The following is a 27,332-nucleotide window of genomic DNA, read 5'->3' on the forward strand; positions in this document are numbered from 1 at the left end:
GCGTCAAATTATCAAGCTTTTTGTTGTAACTTTTAATTCGGGCAGCATTTACTACCATCTATATCATTTATTAAAAGTAGTGCCTTTTCCGTTGCAACTAGACTAAGTGCACTTGCATAGATTGTTTGGCTATTTATTTATTGTTACGCATGCGACAAAGCATGCGTTTTTAACATTCGACTTTGCACAGCCTTCTCTAGAAGTGGTGGTGCACTTCTTTCTCCTGGATCGCCTGGAGCCAAGGTCTTCCGCTATGTCAATGTCATGCGCAGACGGCAATAGTTGCGCAGACAGTGTGCAGACGAGAAAAAGAAGCCAGGTGGTTCGAACAAAGCGTTGTGTTGTCTGCTTTCTTTCTTCAATCACACGCTGTCTGCGTTGTGTAAAAAATGAAAAAGAAATCTCCAGCAAGTTCTGTTTATTGTATTAATACCAGAGTCCTTCGCTCAAAGGGTTCTGCTGATTATTTATAGTGATATGCACCATGTTCATGCGGTACGCCAAACGGAGAGCTTGTGCGACATCGTACCATCGAAAATACGGCGCGGTGCTTTGAGAGGAGACCGAAACCGAGAAGAGAGTGTGCAGTGGCTAGGGAACGCCGGCTGGGGATATCCCTAGGGATTTTTCGCCTCCCACATAGGGACAAATAGCGCGGGCTGGCCAGCAGTACGTGGTTGACGCGCATCTTGCGCTCGATAACGTTGGTTCAGTCAGCGCGGAGCGTGCGCGTGGAGCGGGAGCTCGCGGACTGTGCGAGTGTTCCTTTGCCGATGAAGCTGCTGCTTGTTTTCCTTTAACATTGCGGTTTCTCTACGTGTGGAACTTCGCCCTTTGAATATTGGGCTCTCTGTCGCCAATGAGCTACATTGGAATTACCGCCCCCGGCTTCTTCATTCGTCGCTCGCTTCGACTTCAGCGGCCCTCAACAGGCGTACGACCCTTCTGTGAGTGAGTTGGACAACGTGCGCTGTTTGAAAAGTCGCTTTCGTCTCGGTCCAGATGGAGCAGTGTTTTTAATCTTATTGGTTGTAATAATTCGCGCCGCTTAGTCAGTGAAGAGAGAACGTGAGGCAGCGAACGGAATAGTAATAATATATGCGCGCAGGATATTTGGGTGAGAGTGAGTGAGTGAGCGAGTGTGACTTTTTTATTTTGCTAGTTTATTTTGTTTTGTTTATTCATGACCGCTTAAGACATGAAGTGGCATACCTATCCGATGAGGATAGCAATAGGGGCTTGTTGGTACGGCATATCTTATTTTGTTATAGCGCAAGCTTGACACGGACAACAGAAGGCACATCTGACACAAAAAAAAAAGCGCTGTGTGTGTCAAATGTGCCTTCTGTTGTCCGTGTCAAGCTTGCGCTGCAACAAAATAAGATATGCCTATCCGGTTATGTCGATCGTGCAACCCACTGACTAACTAAAATTCACTTTTGCTTATATTTCAGGCGACCGGCAGGAACAACTTGCTGCCTTCGCGGTTAATTCACCTTCTCGAATGGCGCCTCTCGAAACATCGGCACCTGTCGGAAAACGAAGAAACAACTCGCACGTGAGCAGCGTTTACGTGATTCTTTCGCATTGCTTCTTTTTGCTTCATGTGAACGGAATCGATAATTACACTGCCGCTCTTTTTCTCTGCACGTGACCCGTCAAGGTAGCTCAGAGGCTATGGCGCTGACTACGTCGTTGCAGGTTCGATTCCCAGCCATGGTGGCCGCATTTTGATGCGGTAACAATGTGCAGGAACGCAGGTGCACTTAAATTTAAGCGCATGTTAAAGGAACCCAAGGCGGTTGCAGTCAGTCAGGAGCCCTCCACAATGGCGTATCGCATAGCTGGAAAGTAAACCCAATGACTCGACCAATCACTGCACGTGACTTCTGTCGTCTTGCCGAACAGCTCGCACTTGATGGGATCGGCCCACGGTTTGGTGTTCGTGTCAGGCCCTCCTGCGGGGACGTCTGAAACGAGCTGCTCAGGTTGCCGGTCAATCTTTACGAGAGCCGCTATAATGGTGGCAAGGACCCCTCGCCAATATGGAATACCAGTCTGGGCGCAAGTATCCTTCCGCCGTGCCGACGCCAGCCGTAGCATTGTGTCACACTGCGTAACCTGGGTGGTGCGCCAAAGCGCATGCGCGTGCACCCGAGCAGATGCGAAGTGCGCTGCGCACGGACAGCGCTTGTGACGTGCATGATGTGGCTTAGGCCTCCGGTATGACCTTGCACTGACACTGCAATGGCACAGAAATTATCACACAAGTTTCAACGCTCTTTATGCATTTAAACAAAGCTTCGCAGTATGGAGATTCAAACAAGGGGGGTTGAATCTGTCGCATGTCTTCATGTCTTTGTATGCTTTCAGTGACCAACAATACTTCATTTGTTATCATCATCATCAGCCTGGTTACGCCCACTGCAGGGCAAAGGCCTCTCTCCCATACTTCTCCAACTACCCCGGTCATGCACTAATTGTGGCCTTGTCGTCCCTGCAAACCTCTTAATCTCATCCGCCCACCTAGCCTTCTGCCGCCCCCTGCTACGCTTCCCGTCCCTTGGAATCCAGTCCGTAACCCTTAATGACCATCGGTTATCTTCCCACGTCATTACATGTCCTGCCCATGCCCATTTCTTTTTTCTTGATTTCAACTAAGATGTCATTAACTCGCGTTTGTTCCCTTACCCAATCTGCTCTTTTCTTATCCCTTAACGTTACACCCATCATTCTTCTTTCCATTCCTTCTTTCCATTTTTTTATGTTTTAGCTAAATGTCATGCGTGCTTAATATCTTTCCTGGACGAGAAAAAAAGGGGATAACCGAGGGACCCGATTTTTATTAATCATGTCATGAGAAGCCAACAAACAAGGACACCAAGAAAAACATAGGTGAAATTACATGTACGTACTAATTGAATTAAACAAATGATAAGTTAATGGCAGTGAAAGTGGAAGAATAAACAACTTGCCGCAGGTGGGGAACGATCCAACGTCTTCGCATTACGCGTGCGGTCTTTGCCGAAGTTATTATTCTGCCTATCCATTTCATGTATGAACCACGTGAATCGTTATTCCCGGACGTTAGAAAATATTTTGGGGCATAGCAAGGATCATACTATAGAAAGTTAGCAATGTTGATATTCAAGTCAGACATGATAAAGAGCGAAACAATCTTCTCACTGCTCTTTTGGAGGTTCCCATTTGAACTTGAGGGCGAGAGCAGCGGCTGAGCATCGGTCTGTAAGCGTTACAGTAACATCATTTTATATAGTAACTTAGATCTTACATTTTAAACATCCTAGTTGAGTGCAAACTTGAAAAGGACATTCGTATGCCACTGCTAGAACAGTTTTCTGACTTAGGATGTATGAACGTATACTAATTAAAGCGCATTAATTTATGACAATAATAATCAGTTAACTTCATTAAACAGTACTCGTCTTAGCTTTATGTCACGCGATGGAAAATGCTAGGTGGATTCGACACTGGGTTGGTTGCATCAGGATTATCGAGAGGATGGATGGATGGATGTTATGAGCGTCCCATTTGGAACGGGGCGGTGGGTTGCGCCACCAAGCTCTTGCTATTATACTGCTTAATGTCCAAACCAGGTTAAAAAAATATAAGCACGATGAACTCCCACAACCAAATTTCCTGCCCCCTTATTGTGAATTTTGCTTTTGTATGTCTCCGTTTTTTGTCGTTTCTCTACTTTTCTTCCACCAATCTTCCAATCGCCTCTTACTAATCTCTATTGCGGACTTGTTTACTTTCTCCCTGCTCTCGCCGAACGCAAGGGTTTCAAGGAGGCCAGTGGTGCCTAAATCGACCGCTGGACAGATGTATTCACATTCTAATAAAACATGTTCCATCGTTTCCCTAACTTTACCGTTGCAAGCACATGCTTCTTCTTCCTTCTTATATCTCGCTTTATAGGTGCGTGTTCTAGAGAGTGCGGTATTTCATCGCCATCTGTCGGGAGGGAGAGAAAGCACGCCGCATTGTTTCCTCGCGACTGGAGCCATTTGTTTCACGTCCGTATCCGTTTATTTTCAGCTTACAAGCAAGGAAAGCCAAGAAATAGTCCAAATGCTTTAGCATTGTCTTCAGAGCATTTAAGGCGCCCAACTTGTACCGTTGCATCTGCCACCATACCGCCTATCTTGTAACGGATATCTCTCAGATTAATGAATGTAGACGACTTAGACAAAAATGTAATTTGTGCTGACCACCCTTCTAAGTAGTGGTGGACATTAGAACGTACGTTATAATCGCCAATAGTATTGGGAATGAGCGATGTCCTGCACACAATACAAGAAGAACGGCAGAAAGAGCTATTGGACAGGACTCTAGGGCTGCAATCTTTTACAGCAAAGGCAGCCGTCTGCACCTAGTGTTGCAGTACAGTGGCCGGATATTCGTTTTTTGCAGCGTCAAGGTGGAGCATGTGAAAGTATGCCTTTGTATTAATGCTCTGCGGCGTTCCTTGCAACAAACATTGGCACTCTGCACCCTGTCCTACGTTTCTTCCCGCCCTTGTATTTTGTGCAGTACATGATTCATGATTATATTGCGCTTAGTGTTACACTGACGCTTCTTTAAGTGAAGGACAGGACGTGGACGCACGTAGCGCAAGTTCATCGTGTTTTCGTGTAGCATAGCATAGCATACTTCTTCCAAGCACGCAGTGAATAGCATTGGAGAGATTGTGTCTCCCTGTCTGACCCCTTTCTTTACAGGTCTCTTCCTACTTGTGTAGAATTACGGTAGCTGCGGAATCTCTGAAGATATTTTCCAAGGTATTTACGTAAGCGGTATGTACTCCTTGATTACGTAATGCCTCTACGACTGCTGGTATCCCTACTGAATGAAATGCCTTTTCGTAATTATGAAAGCCATATAGAGAGGCTTATTGTACTCTGCGGATTTCTCGATTACCTGATTAATGACATGGATGTGATCGATTTTAGAGTATCCCTTCCTAAAGCCAGCCTGTTCTCTTGGTTGACTGAAGTCCAGTGTAGCCCTTATTCTATTGGAGGTTACTTGGGTGAATATTGTCACGTGGTAGCGACGGTGAAGAAAGCAGCCTAACTGGGAAAGACGAAACTAGCGTTTTGTTGGGCGAACTTGTGCCCTCAAAAACAGGCTACACTCAAAGAACGGCGACAGCCGCGCACACAGTCGGTGACTGTCGAAAATGTGATCAGCGAGTCAAGCGCATCAGCTTTTATACATCCGTCGTCGAATGTTCCAAAGTAATCGCTGGGACCCGCGTGCCTTCCACAAAGTTCTATGTCATTCGCGTCGCGCATACATGCAATCAGATTACCCAAGGTTCGGTGACAACAGACAGCGGATCGAAGCATCGATAACATTCTAGAAACTTCCGATACATGTAGACGCGTCCTGCGCTGAGCAATAACATTTCGTGGACGGTAAAAGCGCTCACCCGTAAAAGATAAACGAGTTCACGTGTCAATATTTTGTATAATACTGGCAGTAAGCTAAGTGGCGTATTATTTTTCAATTCTTTAATGTCTCCCTTTTTGTGGGTCGACAGACACTTCGCATATAGAGTCGCTAATTTTGAAGCATTATGTCTTCTCCATTTTCAAATTAAATGGACTGTTATTCCATCTTCTCCTGCCGCTCTTCCTCGTTATAGGAGTTCCTCGCTAGTTATAGGAGGAGTTTCTGTTGCCTGTTCTTTACTGTACCTAATGGAGGTATCCTGTCTTCTCTAGGTACTGTACAGGTTAGTATAGAATTCTTCCGCTGCTTTTACTATACCTTCGAGATTGCTGATGACATTACCCTGCTTATCTTTCAGTGCATACATCTTGGTTTGTCCTACGCCAAATTTCCTTCTCACTGATTTCAGGCTGCGTCCATTTCTTACGACTTCAGTCTTTCTCCCGTTATAGTTTCCAATATCGCTTATTTCTGCCTTGTTGATCAGTTTTGACAGTTCCGCGAATTCTATCTTATCTCTTGAGTTGGACACTTTCATTCTTTGTCGTTTCTTTATTAGGTCCTTTGTTACTTGGGAGAGCTTGCCTACTGGTTGCCTTGGTGCCTTGCCTCCCACTTCAATTGCTGTCTCTGAAGCCAGCCTAGTTAGGGTTTCATTTGTTACCTCTATGTCATCTTCATCTCTCTGCTCTAAGGCTGCATATTTGTTTGCAAGCACCAGCCTCAATTCGTCTGCTTTTACCCTTACTGCCTCTATGTTGACTTGTTTCTTCTTGACCAATTTTACTCTTTCTCTCTTCAAATCGAGGTGAATCCTAGCCCTCATTAACCTATGATCACTGCACTTTACCCTACCTATCACTTCTACATCCTGCACTATAGTGGCATCGGCAGAAAGTATGAAATCAATTTCATTCCTTGTTTCACCATTAGGGCTTTTCCATAAGCACTTTCTGTTGCTATACTTTTTGAAAAAGGTGTTCATTATTCTCAGCTTATTCCTGTCTGCGAATTTTACCAGCATCTCTCCTCTAGCGTTGCGAGAATCAATGCCGTAGTTGCTCATTGCTTGTTCACCAGCCTGCCTTTTCTCCACTTTTGCATTGAAGTCACCCATCACTACAATATACTGAGTTTTCACTTTTCTCATCGCTAATTCAACATAGATCTCTATAAAGCTGATCTACTTTATCATCGTTGTACCTGGATCTTGGAGTGTAGGCTTGTACTACCTTTAATCTATACCTCTTATTAAGTTTGACTACGACTGCTGCTACCCTCTCAATAATGCTGTAGAATTCGCCAATGTTGCCCGCTATGTCCTTGTAGATTAGGAATACCACCCCGTATTGCTTCTTATCTGGGAGACCTCTATAGCAGACGACATGGCCGTTATTCAGCAATGTAGAAGCCTCATCAGTTCTTCTAACCTCACTAAGGCCGATGATACCCCAAACAATGTGCGATAGTTCCTCAAAGAGTCCTGCTAAGCTAGCCTCACTCGAGAAAGTTCGGCTGTTAAAGGTTGACAGGGTCAATTTCCATTGGCGGCCTGTCCGAACCCAGAGATTCTTAGCACACTCTGCTGCTTTACAGGTCTGACCACCGCCTTGGTCAGGTGCTCTACAGCTGCTGGGAATTGAGGGCCGTAGCTTAATTGTAGGAATCATCAGGAAGGTAGTGGCCGAATACTGCACCAGGGAGGCCAATTCCTATTTTGGTGAGGGAGTGTCTTTGTTAAACCTAAGCGAGCCTTTCTAATTTGTTTGTACCTGGATTAGTATAGCCCCACTCGCTCTCGGCATCTTTTGCCGGTGTGACGTGTCCCTGCAAGCCTGCAGATGTGCATTGGAGGAGGTGAAATTCAATCTCACCATCGCCAGGTTTTTAAAAAAAAATTCTTATAGGAGGATTCGAATTTCCGACTATGGCAACCGAGCATTCGACATCGTTCAGTCAGATAATCCCGTAGGCGGCGAGGCTACCTTATCGCCTACAGGTACAGCCCAGAGGGCCCTAGATGCCTAAAAACTTCTTTGATTTATCCGCGATAGATGGCAAAAATAAAGGTGGAAGTGGTCATTTCTCCCACCCGAAAGGCGACGAGCCACGGGGCATTTCCATCTTGTGCTGGGTCGAAAGGTCAAGTCGTCGAGAGTCGACAGGCAGCACTGTCCTATATATGTGTGCGGAAGCTTTCGCTCCCGAACGAATCGAAAGACTTTGCCACCGGGTTCTCTGCGACACAGGGCCCATACCGCTACTCGCGTTTAAAACAACAATAACGTGCACGATGCGCTCGCCTCGATCACAACAAAGCGGGGCATCTCACTGGGCACATATCGGCAGCGCGCTTCGAAAATTTCTGCAACCCATTTCGTAAATCCTAAATGCGTTAAAACGTCTTTGATTTATCCGCGATAGATGGGTTTTGCTGATTGCGGTGGGTAACTCAGTATAGAACGATTTCTAAGCTGTTCTCGCCTTGTAGTTCCGGCGGCCGTGAACTGGGCTAGGCAAAGTATACAGGCGTTGTGACGGCCTCGGACAGCACTTTGAACAGCAAGGGTGGAGCTTGCTAATGATTCTGAGAGACAAAAAACTCACTTAAGAAAACAACAAAGTCGCCCGAGAGCCTTTCGCTATATTATTGTAAGCTAGAAACGTTAGACATGCGAGGCATGCACGGAATGTGCATAAATGTGCAGCTCGCCAGCCAATCAGCTTCCAAATTAATTACATTACGACACATATTAGAATTTACGAATTGTAGCAGGTAAGATTGTAAGACGTATCCACTTGAAATGAATTTCCAGGATTAGACTAGTTTGAACATATCTTCCAAAGTGTAAGACTAATTACATTGCCGTTCCAGTTACTTTCGTGCTTCAGTGCATAAAATAGCGTTTTGTTAAATAAGGTAAGCGGAGCAACAGTGCATTCTTATGGCCAATTTGATGGCGCATTTCTCCAAACTGGTGTCATTCTGTAAATTCATTCCATGTGGATATGCCTCGCAAATTCACCGGCTGGACAGCGAAAATTATAATTTTGAATCGAGTACCCTACTCTTTATTAATCTGAGGCAGTTGTCGCAGAAAAACGCAGCACGGCTGCATTGTACCCTATATGGCCGTATGCAGTCTGTGGGCTATGAGTGTAAATGTGAAAATTTCGGGTGTGGCGGGCTATGCAAAATTTTTGTTCTCATAGTCGCTGACAATTTTGTACCGACACTATGCTTCTGTTGTCACCGGGCAGGTTGCATTCATGTTTCGTCAGCACACGCAGCTATCTCGATTTTGTAGGCTGCCGCCGTTGTGTCACACTGGGACCGGTCGCCCTTACCTGCTTCCCACAGTTAGGCCTCGAGTCATCAATCAAACATGTATTATTCTCTTCCCTCACGTGTTTTCTGCAAATAGGAGAAAGCACACGGCTGACAATTGGTGTGTAAATTAGCGTTGCTTAAAATGCGTAGCCTGACAAGGTGTTCCGTTGCACACGCGGTAGTTTATAAAGTCAGTTCAGTCCTACTACAACCGCGGTCACCATGGCTACAGTAGTGCAACAACCGGGTTCGGGCAATGTAAGAACAGTAATTATTTTTCAGTTAAAATTGGCCTTTGCGTACCGTAAACCAGGTGAGAACTACAGTCCGGAAATTGCAGTATCGACACTACGGTGCCGGCTGACACCTGCGTTTGTATTTCTCACTGCACAATAGCCACGCGTTCACCGTGGCAAGAACGCTTACAACGCGTGGGGTTCAGGCGTTCTTTGGAGGCGCGAAGAAAAAGTAATCGTCACTTGAGTGCTTCATTGCTATTCTTTTCTAGAATAAAGTATCAATGTCACTACAATATTTGCTATATGCATCTCCTCCCAATACTCGTCTTTCCTTAGCTGTCAATTTCGACATAAAACCGCCCTGTTCCTTGCGTCATTGTTGTCTCTCGAGTAGAAATACAGCACATAAATCTAGGGGCCTTTATTAGCATTATTTTTTACTCAGCGGTGAATTATTATATATGACGTTTTCTTCAGTATATATATATATATATATATATATATATATATATATATATATATATATATATTAAACCAGGTGCACTGCTTCTGTAGGCCACAATTGTGCGCGCTCCGTGATGTATACGTAACAGCGACGGGGGTTATCTCGAAAACTCAGTTTGTGCAGCGCACACGGACGTGAAGGAACACAAACGGCGTAGCCGGACGCTGATTTTGGACTGTTTTGTTTTGGAATCGCTAAGCCATCTTTTGTACATGCCGGCATGTTATCAAACAACAAAGACACGTTGGAGATGACCATTCAGAAACTGCAGTTCTTTATCGCGAATGCTTATAGTAGGACCGCTGACACAGAGGTCACCAGCGTTATTATTTTGGCCTGCTTCAACTATCTATATCGCTGTGTTTGTTTTTCTATGCCTTAGAACGGTAGCCTTATCTAAGTAGGGCGGGCACCCGCTTCCCTTGCAGTGTTGCGTACTCCAGGGTAGCGTATCGTACTGCTCCCGAGTTGTAGCGACGCCTGCCTATTGAAGCTCGACCAACGTTACTTATTGGGTAGCGTGGCGTTGTCGGCGGGCTGCAGGCATCCGGTAGACCATGACGACCAAGCAAGGGCGAGACGATTTCTAGTGCGAAACTTGCACAGTTTATTCAAAGGTAGATGAAAGAAAATGAGAAGAGCATGAAGGGTTCAAAAGTACATTTCGGATCCCCTTAAATAGGCTCTCACAATCGTGGGCGCGATCTTGCGTCCGTCGACGTCACGTGACCGGCACAGAAAGAGGGCCCCTCCTCCTCTGGTTATGCCGAGCCTGCTGAAAGGAAGAGGTCGTCCCGCCTCCTGGAATTGTAGACGGCTGTCCGCCTCTTCTGTGCGTTGCGGGTTCGTGGAAGTTCTCCTCTAGGTCCAATTCGAGAAAAGGGTCTCTCTCAACTCGCACACACACATACACACAGAGGCCTGTACACTGCGGGGCTTCCGGCAGACAGGCAGACACTCGAAATGGTCATGGCTAATTAGAAAGTCACGCTTCATTTCGACGAGGCCTGGTGGAAGAAGTTCGGGTGAGAGAAAGTTATTTCTGCACGTGGAGCGGGACGCCAACAATAGCAGGCGAAGTCACGCCTCATTTCGATGAGGCAGGGTGAGATGGTCGGTTGAAATTCCTTTAAACACGTGGTGCCAGACGCAAACCCTAACAGGAGGGATCTGCCGGATGTCTCCCAGATTTGTTCCTAACTTTAAGGTGATGCTCCTACATTAAAGCCGTGCTCCGTCTGGTCATTACACTTTCATCCACAACTTAGCGGAACCTTATTAGCGGCGAGAATTTGGAGTGGCGCCCTCTCGCGAATGACGTCACGGCGAGGACGCCGCTCGCTCCGGCTCACTCGGCGGCTGCGCGCGCTCCTTGCCTTCGTGTATGCTTGGGGTGTGGGTGGCTCGAGCCATAGTTATTGAAGGGTATGTCGGCTTCTTTCTGCTGCCATGCCGGAACCACTGTTCCTTCTTCAAAAGTGCGTGAGTCGAGAAAGTTTGCGGCTTGGATATCGCAAACTATGTAGCATTGAAGGGCTCTACTGGTTTCGCAATGCATATATGTGCCGTGTCTGTCCACAAATTTTGCGTAAAAAAAGAATGTCTGCAAATTCAATACGCGAAATTGTGTACGATGCTTCGCTAAATACGTAACATTCCCTTAGTACCTAACTATGAGAGACATTTTACATGGAAGAAAAATCTTGGTATTTGGTGTCAACGTGTTGTCCGTGTTAGAAAGACACTGCTCTGCGAAGCTCTCATCATGATTCTTATTGCTCTGGTGAGTTGTTCTAGTCAAGTATGGGCACTTTATTAATGCGTAAAAGAAAGAGTTAGGCGTGCATTTCGTATGAAAAAGTTTGCTACTACTTTCACCACTCTCTGAAACAAGCCCCCATAAAACAAATTGCTAATGGCTGCTAACCCGACGGCGTGTTATGTAGATTATTTACATAGTTAATTCATAAATACCATAGTAACAATCACTTGAAAGAAACGTTTCGTGGTGAAGGTCGAGAGCCAATCAATAGCAAGCGATGAAATGTTTCATGGAGGCCCTCAGTAGCCTTTATCGATAATATGGCGCAGACCTCGAACAACGTTAGCAACCGACTGTACTTATGGCTAGGCACGCATTGTTCGCGAAACCCATCAATGTCGTACAGGTTCGAAATGAAACCATAAAACAGTTTTTACAGCGCCAGTTGCAATGCCTAAACTATACTCAAGTACTGCAGCGCAGCTTAGGGTGCCTGGTAAAGGAAAATTCAAGCACCTTCTGCTTCACCATGTCTCGATCCAGCGTTTTTTAACTCTACAACCGGAGAACTATTCGCCTAGTCAGTGCATGAAAGAGAACCTCGCAAACCTTCGTAAGGAAGACATAACAAGCCTTACATATTTCCCTTGATTTTTCACCCTCCACTGGGCAATCATATCTTCAATGTGTCCCATACTACTAATGAAAGACGGTTCGGCTTCTTTCTGGCTGCAGCCTTACAGTCCAAAAGTCACATTTCACTAAAAAATTTGGGCCGAGCGGCCTGTGTCAGATCGCCAAACAGATTCGTCATGTATATTCCTCAAGCAACAAACACCAGTAAATTGCTCAAGTAAATTGAACGTGTAGCACGGTAAAAAGAGTATATATTGGTACATTCCTTTTCGTATTCTACAAACAGCTGTAAGCCTCAATTAGCTTTATTTCAAATTACAGCCATTAAACACCTGAACAACCGCCTAATTTCGAGAAGTAGCTGAAGAAGCAAGTTGGGGCTGGTATAATGTATACTGCAGTGTTAAGTCTCAGTGTTACTGCCCAGTATTTGTGAAGAAATGCAAAAATTTGATATTATACCATGAACTACTCATCGTGAGCAAACATGCTGTAGCAGATTAAAATCAAGTTGCAATGCCTAAACTATACTCGAGTACTGCAGTTGTAGAAGACATATATAGCCAGCGTTTGTGATATATTTGTTGCACCGCTGCTGGTATGGTATCATAATTGGATTCTTATATGCTATGTTTTTGCGGTTGTCGATCCGCGCATGAAAAACCCGCACTGGGCTGGTCTGCGCTCCTTCGGCTGGCACTGTAGCGTTGCCTTTGAGAACTGTATTGTCGTCTAAGAAATAAGCTCTTTGAATAAATTTTCCCGAACGAAGACGTCGTAAAGATATATTTGAGACGACCGCCATAAGTATACAAGCAGAGGGAACGAGAGCGAACAAACGAAAACACTGCAGAAAGCGCCCGGACACCCCCCGAACTGTAGCAGACGACAAGCGCGAGTACTTTCCCTGACGTCACACGAGCGGCGCTCGCAGCGCCCCTGTAGTTCGTTCTCGGGGCTAATACAGCAGGTGTTGTACTTTGAATTTGTTCCAACTGCGAACTTTTTCAAAGCGAAGGTCTCTTTAACCACCATCCTGTGGTTTGGCCTGGGACGGTCGATCGGTTGTTGGTCGGGCTCTCGTAAAATGGACACTTGCTCAAAAAAAAAAAAAAATATGCGCGTCCTGCGGTGGCATTAAACGTGGGTGCTTGAGCGTACCAGCTGAATGGTCCATCAATTTTAGCCACAGCCGCAAGTAGTAAAGGCACTCATAGCACATGGTGGTAGCTTCGTCCGTTGAGACAAACAAGGTGAGGCACGTGGCGACGGAGTTAGGAGGCTTCAGCATCGTCTCGGTCGCGTCACTTGGCAGCGCATGGAAAACGGTAGCGGAAAACTGAGCGCGATCTCGGAGGCTACGGAAAGGCACTTGCTGCACACGGTGTCACCTTTGTCGGCATTTAATCGGCTTAGCAAAAAAAACGAAGAAACTAACGCACACAGAAGGCTTGCGTAAGCTGGCGGTGGAGTTGGGTGGCTTCTGGCTGACGTCACCTGCGGTGGGCGGAAAACGGTTGCGTGAGTGACACCTGAGAAGAACTGAACAGCCTGCCCGTGGTTAGTGAACCTTTCTTCTTGACGTATGAAGGATAGGTGCTTTCGGCCGGTAATCGCTCTTTGTTGTGCCTCTGCAAGGTCTGCCATCGTCAGAGAGCAGTTGTGGGACACGTTCGTCTCCAAAATGTACGGGGCATCTCTTATTGTAATGGGCCGTTTAGTCTTAACCGACTCGCCTAGGCTTCGCTTATGCCGATTAGCACGGTAGGTAGGATCTGCATGATTTTTATTGCGATAGCAATTATAAGTCACTCCAAGCGAATTTTTGCCGTCGTCGTCGGCGTTGCTGTCGGCATCGCCGTGAAGCGCCATATACATTAGGTACATGTATGCTATATATCATGCCATGCTATATGACATGCGGTACATGTGGATTATATTACCGCACCATTCTATCACTGAAGTTGCTGATGCCCAGTCTTATATTCCTGACAAAATTATTTCTCAGAATTTTGAGAATGGCAGGACACCAACAAATGTCATAAAAAAACACCGAAAGCGCATGCCTTTTATCTTAAATATTCTCAGACTTAAATATTAAAACTGTGAGATAAGAACACAGTTCAAACCTGAAAATCATGTCATTTCATTGGCGCGGCTGCGCACTACCTCCAGGATCGGCCCAGGAAAGAGGTTTGAAACATGCCCGATACGGAGAAGTGGTGGTAAAGTTGCCAAGACAGACGTTGGCTTTAATTAACAAACATAAATGAAATTTTCCGATGGCAAGATACAAACAGAGGACCCCTAGCACAGCAGTTTGTATTTACTTAGCTTACGTTCAGTTCAATTCATATTGCCACGAGAGCTACGAGTCTTACCACTTCGTGTAATAATCTAACATGTTGCTATCGTATTCATTGTATCGCACTTATTGTGATATTTTTTTGTTATTTGAACATTCTTGTCGTTGGCTGTCTTAAAGCCCCGCTTGGTCACTTGTCTTGAAAGCTTTCCGAACAGTATTGCTTGGCTCTGAATGCACCGAATGGATATTTCTGTCGTCGTAAATAAACCGATATCTAACTGCGATATCTTCAGCTTCTATTACTTCACGTGGAAGTTTGTCACTGAGTACACTGAGAAAAAATGACTCATAGCAATAGGAATTGCAATAAAGAGCAAACCATTCATCGCGCTCATTTTCTGACGTTGTTACTGCGCCTGTCTATACAGGTGGTCATTTAAACAGCGTGCACTTATACACAAATTGTACTTCGCAGGCAATCCGACGAGGGCTGAGCTAGAGCTGGTAAAAAAAAAAGAAGAAAAAGAAAAGCTGACACCGGTGCTTAAGAAGTGCTGCACGTCGCGAGGCGACGAAGGCTGGGAACGCCACACGTGCGGGGCCCACAGAGCGGGAACTTTGCGCGGAAGCAGCAGCGCCGCCGCAACTGGAGCAGTTCTCCGTTTATCGTACGGACCTATACGCGCCGGTAAACTTAAGGTTAATATTCACGCACACGTGTCCAGCTTCTCATTTGACTGGGAACCGACGAGTAAGTGCTTGGTCCTACAATAATTACTTAGAATGAACGCTTGGACCGCTCATGCGAACTCATGCGAATGAGCGCTAGTACACAGATTTGTCTTATCCCCGTGCTTGTGGCCACAGAAGTCTCCGACACGTTATTCTTATTCTGCCATGCTGCTGCCACTGTGTGGGGCCACGCCCCACTCAGACAAAAGTCTGCCTTTAGCCCCGTACCCTAATACTCCTATTACTGTGAAAAAGAAAGAGGAAAATAAAGAAAGAAAGGAAGAAATTATTGCGCTGTAGTTTTCGAAATTTCTCAGCAACCCCAAGTTCCTAAGCGCACGAAGGCAGTAAGTATCTGCACACAGGAATAATAATTGCAAACTGTTAGCACTTGCAACCGAATACCTTGTTGAAAGTGATCAAATTGCGACGCTACAAAGTCGGCTGAAGTCTAAAGAACCAAGTTTGGGGCAAATCAAATGTGCTACTCTTTGTTCTCATAATGATTGAACCGCGATGCTTCCCGCTCCCGTAGACACTCGCCCCAGAGTGTTTTTCTCTGCCTCTCCCACTTTGCGGGTGTTCGCTGCTGTTGTCGATCGTACAACTTCGGTTACTGGCTATGTGACCGATGAGACGACGTTGACCACTGGCTATGTGCAAGACAGCATGTGCCACGGGGTTCACTCTTGGCCCATGTTCCCCAGAACGTGCTGCTGTAGGCAGATGCCCGAACAAACAAGTAGAACAAGAAGCGAAGAAGCCTGCTACCAAGTATTGAAGACGTGGGAATCAAAAGTAGCCGAGTTGGGGGAAAATAAATAAAAGGGGACCGTCCGATTCTTGGCCAGTCCCCCGCAGTGGGTATCAGTGAAGTAAAATGGAACGAAACAGAGAATGAGACTAGAACACTTCTTTATAATTTGTCGTAGTTCCACATGCAAAACAAGCGTCTACTGGAATGTCCTCTTCTCCAACTGTGACCGGGTATTACGCTTCCTGTTATAATACATTGCTACATGCACACTGGGTGTTTCTATTGGACGATGAGCGCGTGCGGCCCGACAAGAGGAACTGCTCCTGGGTCTCGAGCTGTCGGCTGTATCTAGTTAATTTACCGATTCCTTATTTATTACTTTGCAAAACTCCAATGAAATCGAATAAAATTTACTACATTCTAGCTTGCTCTCCTTACACACGTTCTCCTATAGCCGTTTACTCTTTAACCGGCGGCTTGTTGACCAATGCCCCGTAGTGCGTACGCGCCATGGTAGAGAAAGCAAGCAACCAAGTGCTGTATTTAGTTTAGTTGCGCACACATTTAGTTGTTTTTGTAATTGTGCATTGTAAATTGTCTTCAGTCTGTCATCCCTCGTTGGCGGAACAATATCTTGGGGTATCGGCATTACAATGCGGCAATACGGCATCACACTAACTATGTGATGCCACATTTAATTTTGTAAGCGGAACAAAGAGATAACCATGTTAATTTTATCGGTGTTCCTTTTTCAATGCATTAGCATCCTTTGGCGAGTACCCCAGCGAAATGTGGCGGTCACGCGAAAAGTGTAATGTCTTGTGTCTGCATGAAACTGCATAATTTCCGAAGTGAGGACAGTTAATCGTTAGGTTTGTGCAAATGTAAATGACTGGTAGCTTTTTAAGAGATAAGGTACAATTGAAACCAAAAGAAAATAAAATTAATCGGATAGTACCCATACACGATCAGATTTATGCATACCCATAGGGATACATGGGGATCCATAGAAAATGCATGGGTAAGCTCATAGTAGGGGTGCGCGGACTTAAATTTCGGGCTGGGCCAAATAAAATATAGGGGTGAGCCAACTTAAATTTGGGAAACAAAAGCAAAATCTCAGTAACAGCCGACCTAAAGAATGCTCAATGCATTCAAGAATGCGGTTAAGGAGTAAAAAACAAGAGAGATCTTTAATGTGAACTAAGAAAGCCTGGATGCTGTTGTCGGTATTACTGTTTAGCAATTCTAAAACGTGACTACAGTTGCTCACGATGAAATTGTCGTCTAAAGATAACGCCTTAAGATGCGCTGCAAGAAAAGAGCGACAGCGCTAGTCCTTATTAACCTTCTAAAACTGGTACAGCGCAACGTAGAAAGGAAGAAAAAAGCCGAGCCGGCCAGATGAAAGAACAGAGCGCTGACTTCCAACTGGTTTAGTAGCAAGTTTCACGAAATATATAGCTACAAAAAAGCATCAGGATATGTCATCACATCCCTTCACAAAACGTCACACCGATAAAACTACTCCATCATGAGTCAAAGAACGTGCAATTCTGTCATGCACGGTTAAACTGATCAAGAAATCTTACTTCCTGAGAAGATAGGCACTAAGATGGCGCGCTAACACACGTGCTGCCAGCAGTAATCTCCCGCGGGAGTTGTGAACAGCGCTTTCATATTCTTTTTTTTTAGAACTTCACAACGATAAAAAATTCGGCTTACGTCCACAGTCGCGACAATGAATTCGTAAGTGTCCCTGTATAGCTCAGTGCACCTTGTAATAATTTCTTTTACCCTTTCATTAAGGCAGCAATTAAAAAAGATTGGCCGCAAGGGTAACGTGGAAGTAGTGGTGGTAGTGGAACTTTAGTATTACAGAAATCGTTGCGAGGTTTTTTCCTGGGTGGTTCCCTCTGAGATGGCTCGGCTGGCGATCGCGGATCGCCGGGCCTGGTGGAGGGTCGCCAGTTGGCTTCCCAGGTCCAGTTCGGAGAGTCTCGCCTCCCAAGACCACGTAGCGAGTGTGTGTGCTGGGACACGTGGCAAAATTGCGTCGCCCGGATGGTCGGTGCATTCGTGTGTTATGTGCGCGAGTGTCGCTGTGTGGTAGCTACACCAGTGACATGTCCGGGACATATATCTGTCTGGGGAGATTGCGTGTAGACCAGACAAGTGTGGCTATGTGTTCGTTTGCAGGCGGCACCAGGCCCTATAGCCTGGAGTTTATTGAGAGCTTTGTGTGAGGGAGCGTATTGTGTCCTTTCGAGACGTTGGTCCTGCAGTATTTGTTGGCTTGTGGCTAATAACTCGTGTGTCGCTCGTCGGTCTGTCGGGGGCTGAAGAACGGTGTGGTCCGCCGCTCGGCTAGTGAGACCTCGAGCTGCGCATTCCGCCTCTTCGTTGCCCCGCAGGCCTTCGTGCCCGGGGCACCAGACGATACCGTGGGTCCGTTCTAGTGAGCGGACCAGGATTCGAATGGCTTGTATGCTCCGTTCCTGTATAAACGACACGCCGCTTGCGAGTCCGCATGGACGCGGGCGGACCTTCGCTCGCTCTCGGCGTCGCGAAGTGCGATTGATTGATTGATTGATTGATTGATTGATTGATTGATTGATTGATTGATTGATTGATTGATTGATTGATTGATTGATAAACTTTATTAAAAGAATAATCAGAAAAACCGCTAATGGTCGGGGCCCTTAGTCCAGGGCTCCGCTGGCTCTTGCCATCTTCTCAGCTCTCTTAATCAGCTTGAGCTGGTCGTCGAGGGCCGAGCTGGACAGCAGTGCCTCCCATTGCTCCCTCGTTATGTTCGTGTCTGGGTGTTCTATGTTGTGTAGTGTGCACTCCCACGTAGTGTGGTATAGGGTTGGTGTGGCCCCACACCATGGGCATTCGTCCCTGTAGGCTGTGGGGTGTATCCGATGTAATATGTGTAGGTTCGTGTAAGTGCCTGTCTGGAGCCTACGCCAGGCAGCGGCATCTTCTGTCTTTAGGTTTCGATGGGGTGGTGGATATCGCAAGCGACGCCCTCTGTGGTAGTTCACGATGGCTGAATACTCGAGGTCGACAGGGTCCAGGTCTTCTGCAGCCGGCGTGATGAGTGCTCGGTTATGTACGAATCCTCGAGCTGCTCTGTCGGCTTGCAGGTTGCCCGTGATGCCAGTGTGACCCGGTATCCAGATGATAGTTTGGGTGGCGAAGTCCTCAGAGTCCTCCTTGAGTGTTCCGGCTAGGACTTGTGCAGCAGGTCTTCCAATTCTACCCTGTAGGAAGTTGCGGCAGGCCTGCTGGGAATCCGTGAGGATCGTCAATGGTTGATTTGCGTGTAGGCCCTCGCGGATGGCTAACGCAACCCAACCCACCCAACCCAACCCACTAATGGACGAACCGATCACCGAAAACGAATTGAGAGCAGTCATCGCAGCCACCACCCGTAACACAGCGGCGGGCACGGACCAAATCACGAATTCGATGATCAGAAACCTGAGCGACAAGTCTATCTCCGCGCTCACGGCCTTTCTCAACCAACACTGGGAACAAGGTACGGTACCGGCGATGTGGAAACACGCACGAATAATCATGATCCCTAAACCGGGCAAGAAATTGGCAATTGAAAACCTCAGACCCATATCGCTCACGTCCTGCCTCGGCAAGGTGTACGAAAAAATTATAAACACGAGACTCCAGAGACACTTCGAAGATAACAAACACCTACCGGGTACCATGTTCGGTTTCCGCGCAGGCCTGTCCACACAAGATGTGCTACTTCAAATCAAGGAAGAAGTCCTCAGTAACGTTTCCCGCAGCGGCGAGCACGTCATCCTAGCAATCGACATCAAAGGGGCTTTCGACAACGTCAGCCACCAAGGAATCCTAGAAGGGCTGGCCAACACCAACTGCGGCGAGCGAACGTACAAGTATGTTCAGAGCTTCCTGAGCCACCGCACGGCGGAGCTGAAGATGGGAGAGATCCAGACTCCAATGTACCACCCTCCCAACAAGGGCACACCACAAGGTGCTGTCATCTCTCCCACGTTGTTCAACGTCGCCATGATCGGTCTCGCAAGCAAACTGCAGGACGTAGCAGGTCTTCGGCACGCAATCTACGCAGACGATATAACGCTCTGGACCACAACAGGGTCCCTCGTCGAAAAAGAAGAACGGCTGCAGACTGCAGCGAATCTCATCCAAGATTACGTCAGCCAACGGGGTCTACAATGCTCCCCCGAGAAATCTGAGCTTCTACGAGTCTGGCGAGGCCGGGGTAACCACACAGTCCCCACAGACCCAACAAGAAGACTCGAGGTACGCCTCAACGGGGGCCTCATACCAGAGAAGCCATTGCTGAGGGTGCTGGGCATGTGGTTGCAGTCCAACCAGCGGGCCGCACACACCCTCGCGCTCCTTAAAACCAGTGTCAAGGCGGTATCACGCATGATCTCCCGCGTAACATCCAAGAACAGAGGCATGAAGGAAAGTGACACCCTCCGACTGGTCAGTAGCCTGGTGGTGAACAGAATCACATACAGCCTGCCTTACTACCACCTCACACAGTCCGAGACAAAGCAGGCCGACACACTTTTGAGGATGGCTTTGAAGACCGCTCTCCGCCTGCCGATGAGTACATCGACTGAAAAATTATTGGCGCTAGGGTTGCACAACACCCTCAGCGAACTGACAGAAGCCCATTACGTCTCGCAACAACAGAGACTTGCGCGGACTCGCACGGGCCGGCAGGTCCTACGAACCTTGGGGTTTCCAGCAATAACAACACGAACCCAAGAAACCTGCTTGATACCTCGTCACGTCCAGGACAGGTTTCACGTTGCTCCGATACCACGCAACATGGACCCTAACCTACACTCAGGCAGGAGGAGAGCAAGGGCCCAGTACATGGAGAAAGCGTTCAGGTTCAGTACAACGGCCCGGTTTACGGACGCCGCCATGTATGGGACGAACAACAAGGGCGCAGTTGCAGTGGCATGCGACCACCGAGGCCACGTTACCTCCGCGGCATCGACCCGCCCCTGCACGATTACGGAAGCCGAAGAGCTGGCCATCGCGTTAGCGAAGTGCGAGAGCGGTCCCTGCTGCTTCTGCTGCTGCGCTGCATGTGGCGCGGATGGAGGCTCCCCTGATTGACGATGGCAGCCCAACACCATAGCCACTAAGCAACTACGGCGGGTAAGATTCTAGAAATGGCAAAAATGTGTCAACCGATTCAGCATTGACAACATCATTCGGCCGGTCCTTCCACATTTCCACCGCTAAAGGAAAGAATGAATACTTAAACCTGTTAAAGCGTGGGAGGAAAGGGCGTATACATTTATCGTGGTCATTTGTACTGCAGTGACGGTTCGGAGATTTGGAATATTCGTCCTTATATTTACCTACTAAATTGTTTTTGACTAATAACGTAAGGGTACCTAAGTGACCGGCAATCTTTTTATTTCTTTGTTAGCTCATTGTGCGTTCACGTCGCATTGTCCATTCGTGTCAATATCTCGCCCCTGGTAGTCGACTATCTCGGAAGTAGTGCCCGACGTAAATACTGCCGTACTCACTGCATGCTGCAGCGTTTAGACAGCTCCCGCCCGAGATTGCTCTCAGTTCGCAAGGAGGGTCACGGAGAAACCTAAGCTTGGCTCCTGCCGGTGGGATGGGGTAAACGCCGATTAAGTGCGGCTCGAGCTGGCATGTTAAATGCCCCGCATGTCCTCGTCACGTGAACTTTCTTTTCCACAAAGGCAGCAGTAAATTGGCAGTAGACCCAGGAGGCCGCGCGTGCACCTTACCTATGTGTTCCGACCGCCTTCTTTTCTGGGTCTTTATTTTTATTCATAAAATAAAACAAGAAAGCGCGTACCTCTCCTCGTTTTTTTTTTCCTATGCTTCGTGCTATTACCCGACAAGCTTGAGCAACGGTGCTATGGTGAACCCATTCCGGCCGACGGGCGAGACGCGATCGGTCCACGGTTCCTTTTCCCGGCTGAAATGGCCCGGAAAAGAATTTAATTACTGGCAGTGAACGGTGGCTGCGCAAGCGAGCCCAGGCGGGAGCGGCTTCACTGCCGGCTGCTACCGGAGAGCCGCCTCCACGGCATGCGGCAACGCGTAGGCAGATTAAAAGGAACGCCGCAGCGGGCGTGTAAAGATTGCGAAAACACTTAGCGAAGCCATTTGCTTCCGCCATTGGATCGAACAGTCAAACCGTGCTTGTTTCTTCTGTCGTTTATTTGAATGCGGGCGCTGTCATCCCCCGGGTTTTACGCTTGAGATTTCAGTTACTCATTCTAGATACCATACGTGTCTTTCTTTATTTTTCTTTCAGAAGTTCTACTTGCTTGTGCCATTTACAGCGAGAGCTGTGAAAGCCAAATTTGTGCAATTTTCGTGGCGTCTGCCGCAGGCCCACTCATTATCACGTTTTGCGGCTTTTGCAAGTCATCGTCCGAGACAACGCTGCGAGTTGTGTTCGTCATACGGTGCGGGGTTACTGTTACTTCGGTCTCCCCAAATGATACTGTTTCCCGCAGTATCTCATGTTGCTTCTGACCGCGGTTTGCCTCGTCTTGTTTTCTTAACACAAGCTCACAGCGAAACTCCATTTGTCCCCAGCCATTCCTCAAATCCAGTCATTCAGTCTGTACGAAATTCGCGTCCGGTAGTGTTGTCGAGTCGTTCAGTTGAATAGAAACTACGCAGGAGCGCGAGTGTATTCGAATTCGCGTCAGCCTCGGCAATCCTGACTCCAAGTGTGTGCCTACAGCAACACTATAGAACTGCAACGTGAACCTCCATCGCTCGTGTGCGCCTTCTGACGCCGGCCATCGGCTTTTCTAAGAGGCTCCCTTCGGTGTCACTTTTCGCTGCCCAGCCACTCTGCTCTCCAGTCACTTCCGACAGGCGCCTGGCGTGCAAAGTGTGGACGCGTCTTTCTGCCTCTTTTGACGCACTTCCTCTCGGAAGCCATCCGTCTTACGCGAGGGGTGTTTGCCGATCGAGTTATTCCTTTCCCACGTCCAGGCAGCTTTTCTGTTTTTTTTTTTTTTGTGTGCAGCCTCCTGATTAAAGAAACTCGAGTAAATGGAGGCGGTATTGCTGCCGCTTCTTATTCGCTCTTTGCATTGAACTTCCTTGTCTGTGCTGTCGATGATTGTGTTGGTGATGTATGTTCCTTTATTTTTCTTTTTTGTTCTTTCTCTTCTTTTGCTGCCGCTGAACTCAGAGCACTGCTTTTTTTATCTTTACTCGGAAATGTAGCATCACGTCTCGCTGTCTTTGAAGACCGGAAGATAAAGAATGCTACGACTGCTTCGAAACTGGCAGAGTCTTAGCTAAATTGTTTGTGAAAGTGGTGCCCTGCTTGAGCACGGATTTTAAGGCGAAAGCCTTTGTAGTCTCATGGGGAAGTTTGTGTCAGCAGACCTGACCGCCGGAGTGTCCGCCGAAGCGTCATCGCGCCATATGAAGACAGAGTAAAGACAGATTAAAAAATGAAAAATGATTGATAGTCACAGTTAGTGAATAATAACGTTATAATAGAGATTGGTAGAGGTTAATAATGACTAGTAATGACTAATAATGGCTACTAATGACTTGCAATGACTCAGAAATTACCAATATGTCTGACGACGGCTCGTAATGACCACAATTGATTAGAAATGACTAGAAATGTCTAGTAATTAGTAGTAATTACTAAAATGACTACTAATAACTTGTGCTGGCAATTAATGACTACGAAATGACCAATATGTCTAATGACGGCTTGTAATGACCGCAATTGATTACAAATGACTAAAAATGCTTAGTAGTGAGCAGTGATGACTAAAACAAAGAAGTGAGTGATGACAAAAAGAAAGAAGTGGAAGAGAAGAGGCAAGGAGAAAGAGCCGAATGATATGAAGAGGAAGAGTAGGCTTTCGCCGTTCACCTATTAAAAGAGATCTTAAGAGACCCTGTAATTTTTTTCTGTGTGTGCGTGTGTGTGCGTGCGCGTTCTGAACTATGGAAGGCCAACCTGTCCTTTCACACATACGGCAATGTTTTTGTTTCATTATTGAAACATTTCTAGCGCTTAGTGGAAAAGAGGAAGAAAGGCAAAAAATAAACCACATGACGTAAGGAACGCTGGTCTTGGCTGATTTTTACTTCGCAATATATCTTCCAGCCCACGTGATGACACACTGGGGAACTGTTACCGCGCATGCCCATCGCACCTCATACTGCGTGAGTAACACGCATCCAGTGGCCAAGGTCACCCAATTCTTTATTTCACAGCACCATTGAAGTTGTGCTCACGCAGCTATCACTTTTTTTATTACAAAAGGCTTGCTATAATAATTTCAGCTTTGATTCAGTGTTCTGTCTTTTATAATGTAAGCATTGGTCGCGCTCAGTGATCGTGTACTGTCATATGTAAGAGGCATGCGGCGCAGAAAGGAAGAAGAGGACCATGTGCACGTATCGGTATGAACGGCACGAGCCCTCGACCCGAGCGGTGGTCGAGAGAGAAGCGGCGCCGAGCTGGGATTATCGACGCGGCTCTGGGCCAAGAAGGTTGGAGTGTCAGCATCGCTCTGGCGACAGGAGCCATGGAGGTTCGGTCAAGCCCGTGACGCTGGTGATCCAGGGTGTGGCCGTCGGCCTCGGCGACGTTCGAGCGAGGCTCCTTGAACCGGCTGCAGCCTCTCACGGCAGTGCCAGGCATTCCAGGAAAGATCCCCCTTCAGGGGCAGACCAGCACGTACGATAGCCCCCGGAGTGTCTCGTCGGCACTCGAAAAAGAAGTAGCGGCGGAAACCGGAGTTAGGCCTAACCGCTAAGGCCGGGGTCACCGACGGAGTTCGGGACACCGGCATTAGAGACGGACGGGTTGAGTGGCCAACACCAAGGCAGCAACATTTACGGAGTCGGCGAGCACACCGACTATGATGACGATCCGACACTCATCGGACTCGGAAGATACATGCGACGACAAAAGTCAATAAGAACGGTCCTTTCCAGTAGCGTCGCAGCCATAGGCTAGGGGTGCCTGACTTTCGCGTAGAAAACGCCAAGGAGTAACATATAGACAGGGATAAGGACACGTTTCGTGATTATTAAGTAGGTAAAATAAGTGGCACCATTCCTTCATTGTGTTTTAGTTTGAGTGAACTTTATTTTTGAATTTGGAGTAGAGTGGGATTAAACTCTGTTTGATGTGCTGTTCTGCATATCCCAACCACATCTCTCGTAACATCCTCACGCCCCCGGGATCGGTGACACACGACATGTACTTTATTCTGATCTGTAATTTTCCTTTATTTACTTTTTCTCGTTTTCTTTAAGTGTAGCAGGAGTGAACATTACAATAAACAGAAGAGCTTTTTTTATTTTCCCATTTTCCCATGAATAATAAAAAAACATATGAGGTTTACGTGCCAAAAGCACGATCTGATTATGACGCACGCTGTAGTGCGGGACAATGAAATAATTTGAACCACCTGGGTTTCTTGAACGTGCACCGAAATCTAAGCACACGGGTGCTTTCGCAAATCGCCTCCATCGAAGTGCGGCCGCCGTGGCCGGGATTAGGTCCCGAGACCTAGTGCTTAGCAGCCCAACACCATACCCACTACGCAATCACGGAGGGTGTTTTCCCCCATGAATCAAACTCCTTTCCCAGGTTGTAAACTGCAACATTTGCTAAATGCACGTGAAAATAACATTTCCTACTCAATCACTTCTTAGTAATTACGAGAGTAATTAGTAATTACAAGCAAATTACGAAAATTTTGTGTCGTTAAGGTAAGAAACACCAAGGAGGTGACTTCGCTACTCTTGTGTTCAATAAAATAAATGAAGCGCATGGAACAAAGTGACGCAATCAGGAATATCCGGCAACAAAGGCCAGTGACCTCTAAAGGGTGCGAGAGAACAATTCGTAGGCACCGGCGCGCCATGCTTGTTGTCTCGGAGTGCACGCGCGAACTACTCGGCAGTGCCACTAGAGGGCGCAGCATGTCTACAAAGAAGCGTGAGAGAGGAACCCGGTTGCCGCGTGACGCGCTTTTGGGCTTTCGGACGCCCCGGCGCGCCACGCATTTCGTGGGCCACGTGCAGACTTCGTGGCGGCGGCGCCAGATGGCACCCAGTGTTCTTAGGGAAAAGGAATCCTGCTGCAGTGCACGCTTCGTGCGTAACTCGTTTCAGCGGTGGCAATAGGTCAATTGTGTCGCTATATTAATTCAACGCTAAACGCGATACCGTGGACAGTCGATTTTTCTTGCTTTCTATTGTTTTTTATGTAAGTGGTTGTGAAAAGTTTCACTGCTCACGCCACAAATAACGTTAACCTATATTTTTCTGTAAAATAGCAAAGACAGCATTTGTGGCAGCGATATTACTTCGTAAAAGAACGGAATACTTTTAATTGAATGAAGGCGCAATATATATGAGCATCTTACCGCTGTAATATTATATATATATATATATATATATATATATATATATTGTCACAGTCGCTAATGTGGGAAAAGGAGGACGATGATGGTGGCCTTGGAGACGATGAACAGTGTAGCATTATCGCTGCTCTACGCTTGCTGGCTCAGCCATTAAAAGCCATCTGTATATAGACGCACGCTTCTTCCTTCCCGTAACATCTTTGGTGGACGTGCGGGGTAATCACTTGCGCAAGACGGAGCTCCGCAGCGGACGTAACCTGGCCGCCATGTCATCCGAAGGAGAGAGTTCAACCACGGCCCCGTCGTCGCCAGCGACGGTCATCCTGGCCCAGCCTCGCGACCCTGGCATGTTTTCCGGGATCGACAACGTTGACGTCGATGACTGGTTGCAGAATTACGAACGGGTCAGCGCAAACAACAGGTGGGATAACACGCTTATGCTGACAAATATAATATTCTACCTCAAGAAAACGGCACGGGTCTGGTTCGAAACACACGAAGAAGAGATTACGAGTTGGGACCAGTGCAAGCAGAAGCTTAGAGATTTGTTCGGCAAGCCCGTCGGCCGCCAACGTGCTGCGAAGAAGGACCTTGGGACCCGTGTACAGACGTCCACTGAATCTTACGTGGCGTATATCCAGGACGTCCTCGCCCTTTGCCAGAAAGTGGATAACAATATCGCAGAGGCAGACAAAGTCAGCCACGTTTTAGAAGGCATCGTGGACGACGCGTTTAACCTGATTGTTTACGAGAACGTAACAACGGTCAATGAAATCATTAATGATTAATGAATGTCGCCGCTTTGAAGATGCGAAGAGGCGCCGCATAGTTCAACAGTTTACGCGTCTACCTAATACCGCAGCTTCATCGACGTGCGAAAACGTTTGTCCACCGCGTGAGCCCACCTCCTGCAAGAACGTCGTACGTATCGTTCGGCGAGAAATCGAAGCAGCGTCTCCTGCCACGCCAGTGACGCAGTGCTTTGACGATTCCCGGCCGCTTGTGTCTCTCATTCAGTCGGTAATTCGCCAAGAACTTGCCAATGTGGGCCTTCCGTCCATCTGCTCCGCCAGCCGTCCTGACTTTGTTTCGTCTGCTGCCTCTGCCCCTGTTTACCGGAGCCAATACGG

At 47.2% G+C, this 27,332-nt stretch overlaps 1 protein-coding gene across 1 annotated transcript in view; it reads left to right on the forward strand.

Moving 5' to 3' along the window:
* Positions 1-734: 734 nt before the first annotated feature.
* LOC142589524 (uncharacterized) overlaps positions 735-27,332 on the forward strand; it is a 179,697-nt gene continuing 153,099 nt past the window's right edge. Inside the window, exons 1-2 of the mRNA XM_075700928.1 lie at positions 735-947; positions 1,455-1,558. Coding sequence (XP_075557043.1) covers positions 860-947; positions 1,455-1,558 — 192 coding nt within the window. The 5' untranslated portion in view covers positions 735-859. The remainder of the gene's footprint in view (positions 948-1,454; positions 1,559-27,332) is intronic.

The sequence above is a fragment of the Dermacentor variabilis genome, chromosome 8 (assembly GCF_050947875.1).
Source record: "Dermacentor variabilis isolate Ectoservices chromosome 8, ASM5094787v1, whole genome shotgun sequence".
Lineage (NCBI taxonomy): Eukaryota > Metazoa > Arthropoda > Arachnida > Ixodida > Ixodidae > Dermacentor > Dermacentor variabilis.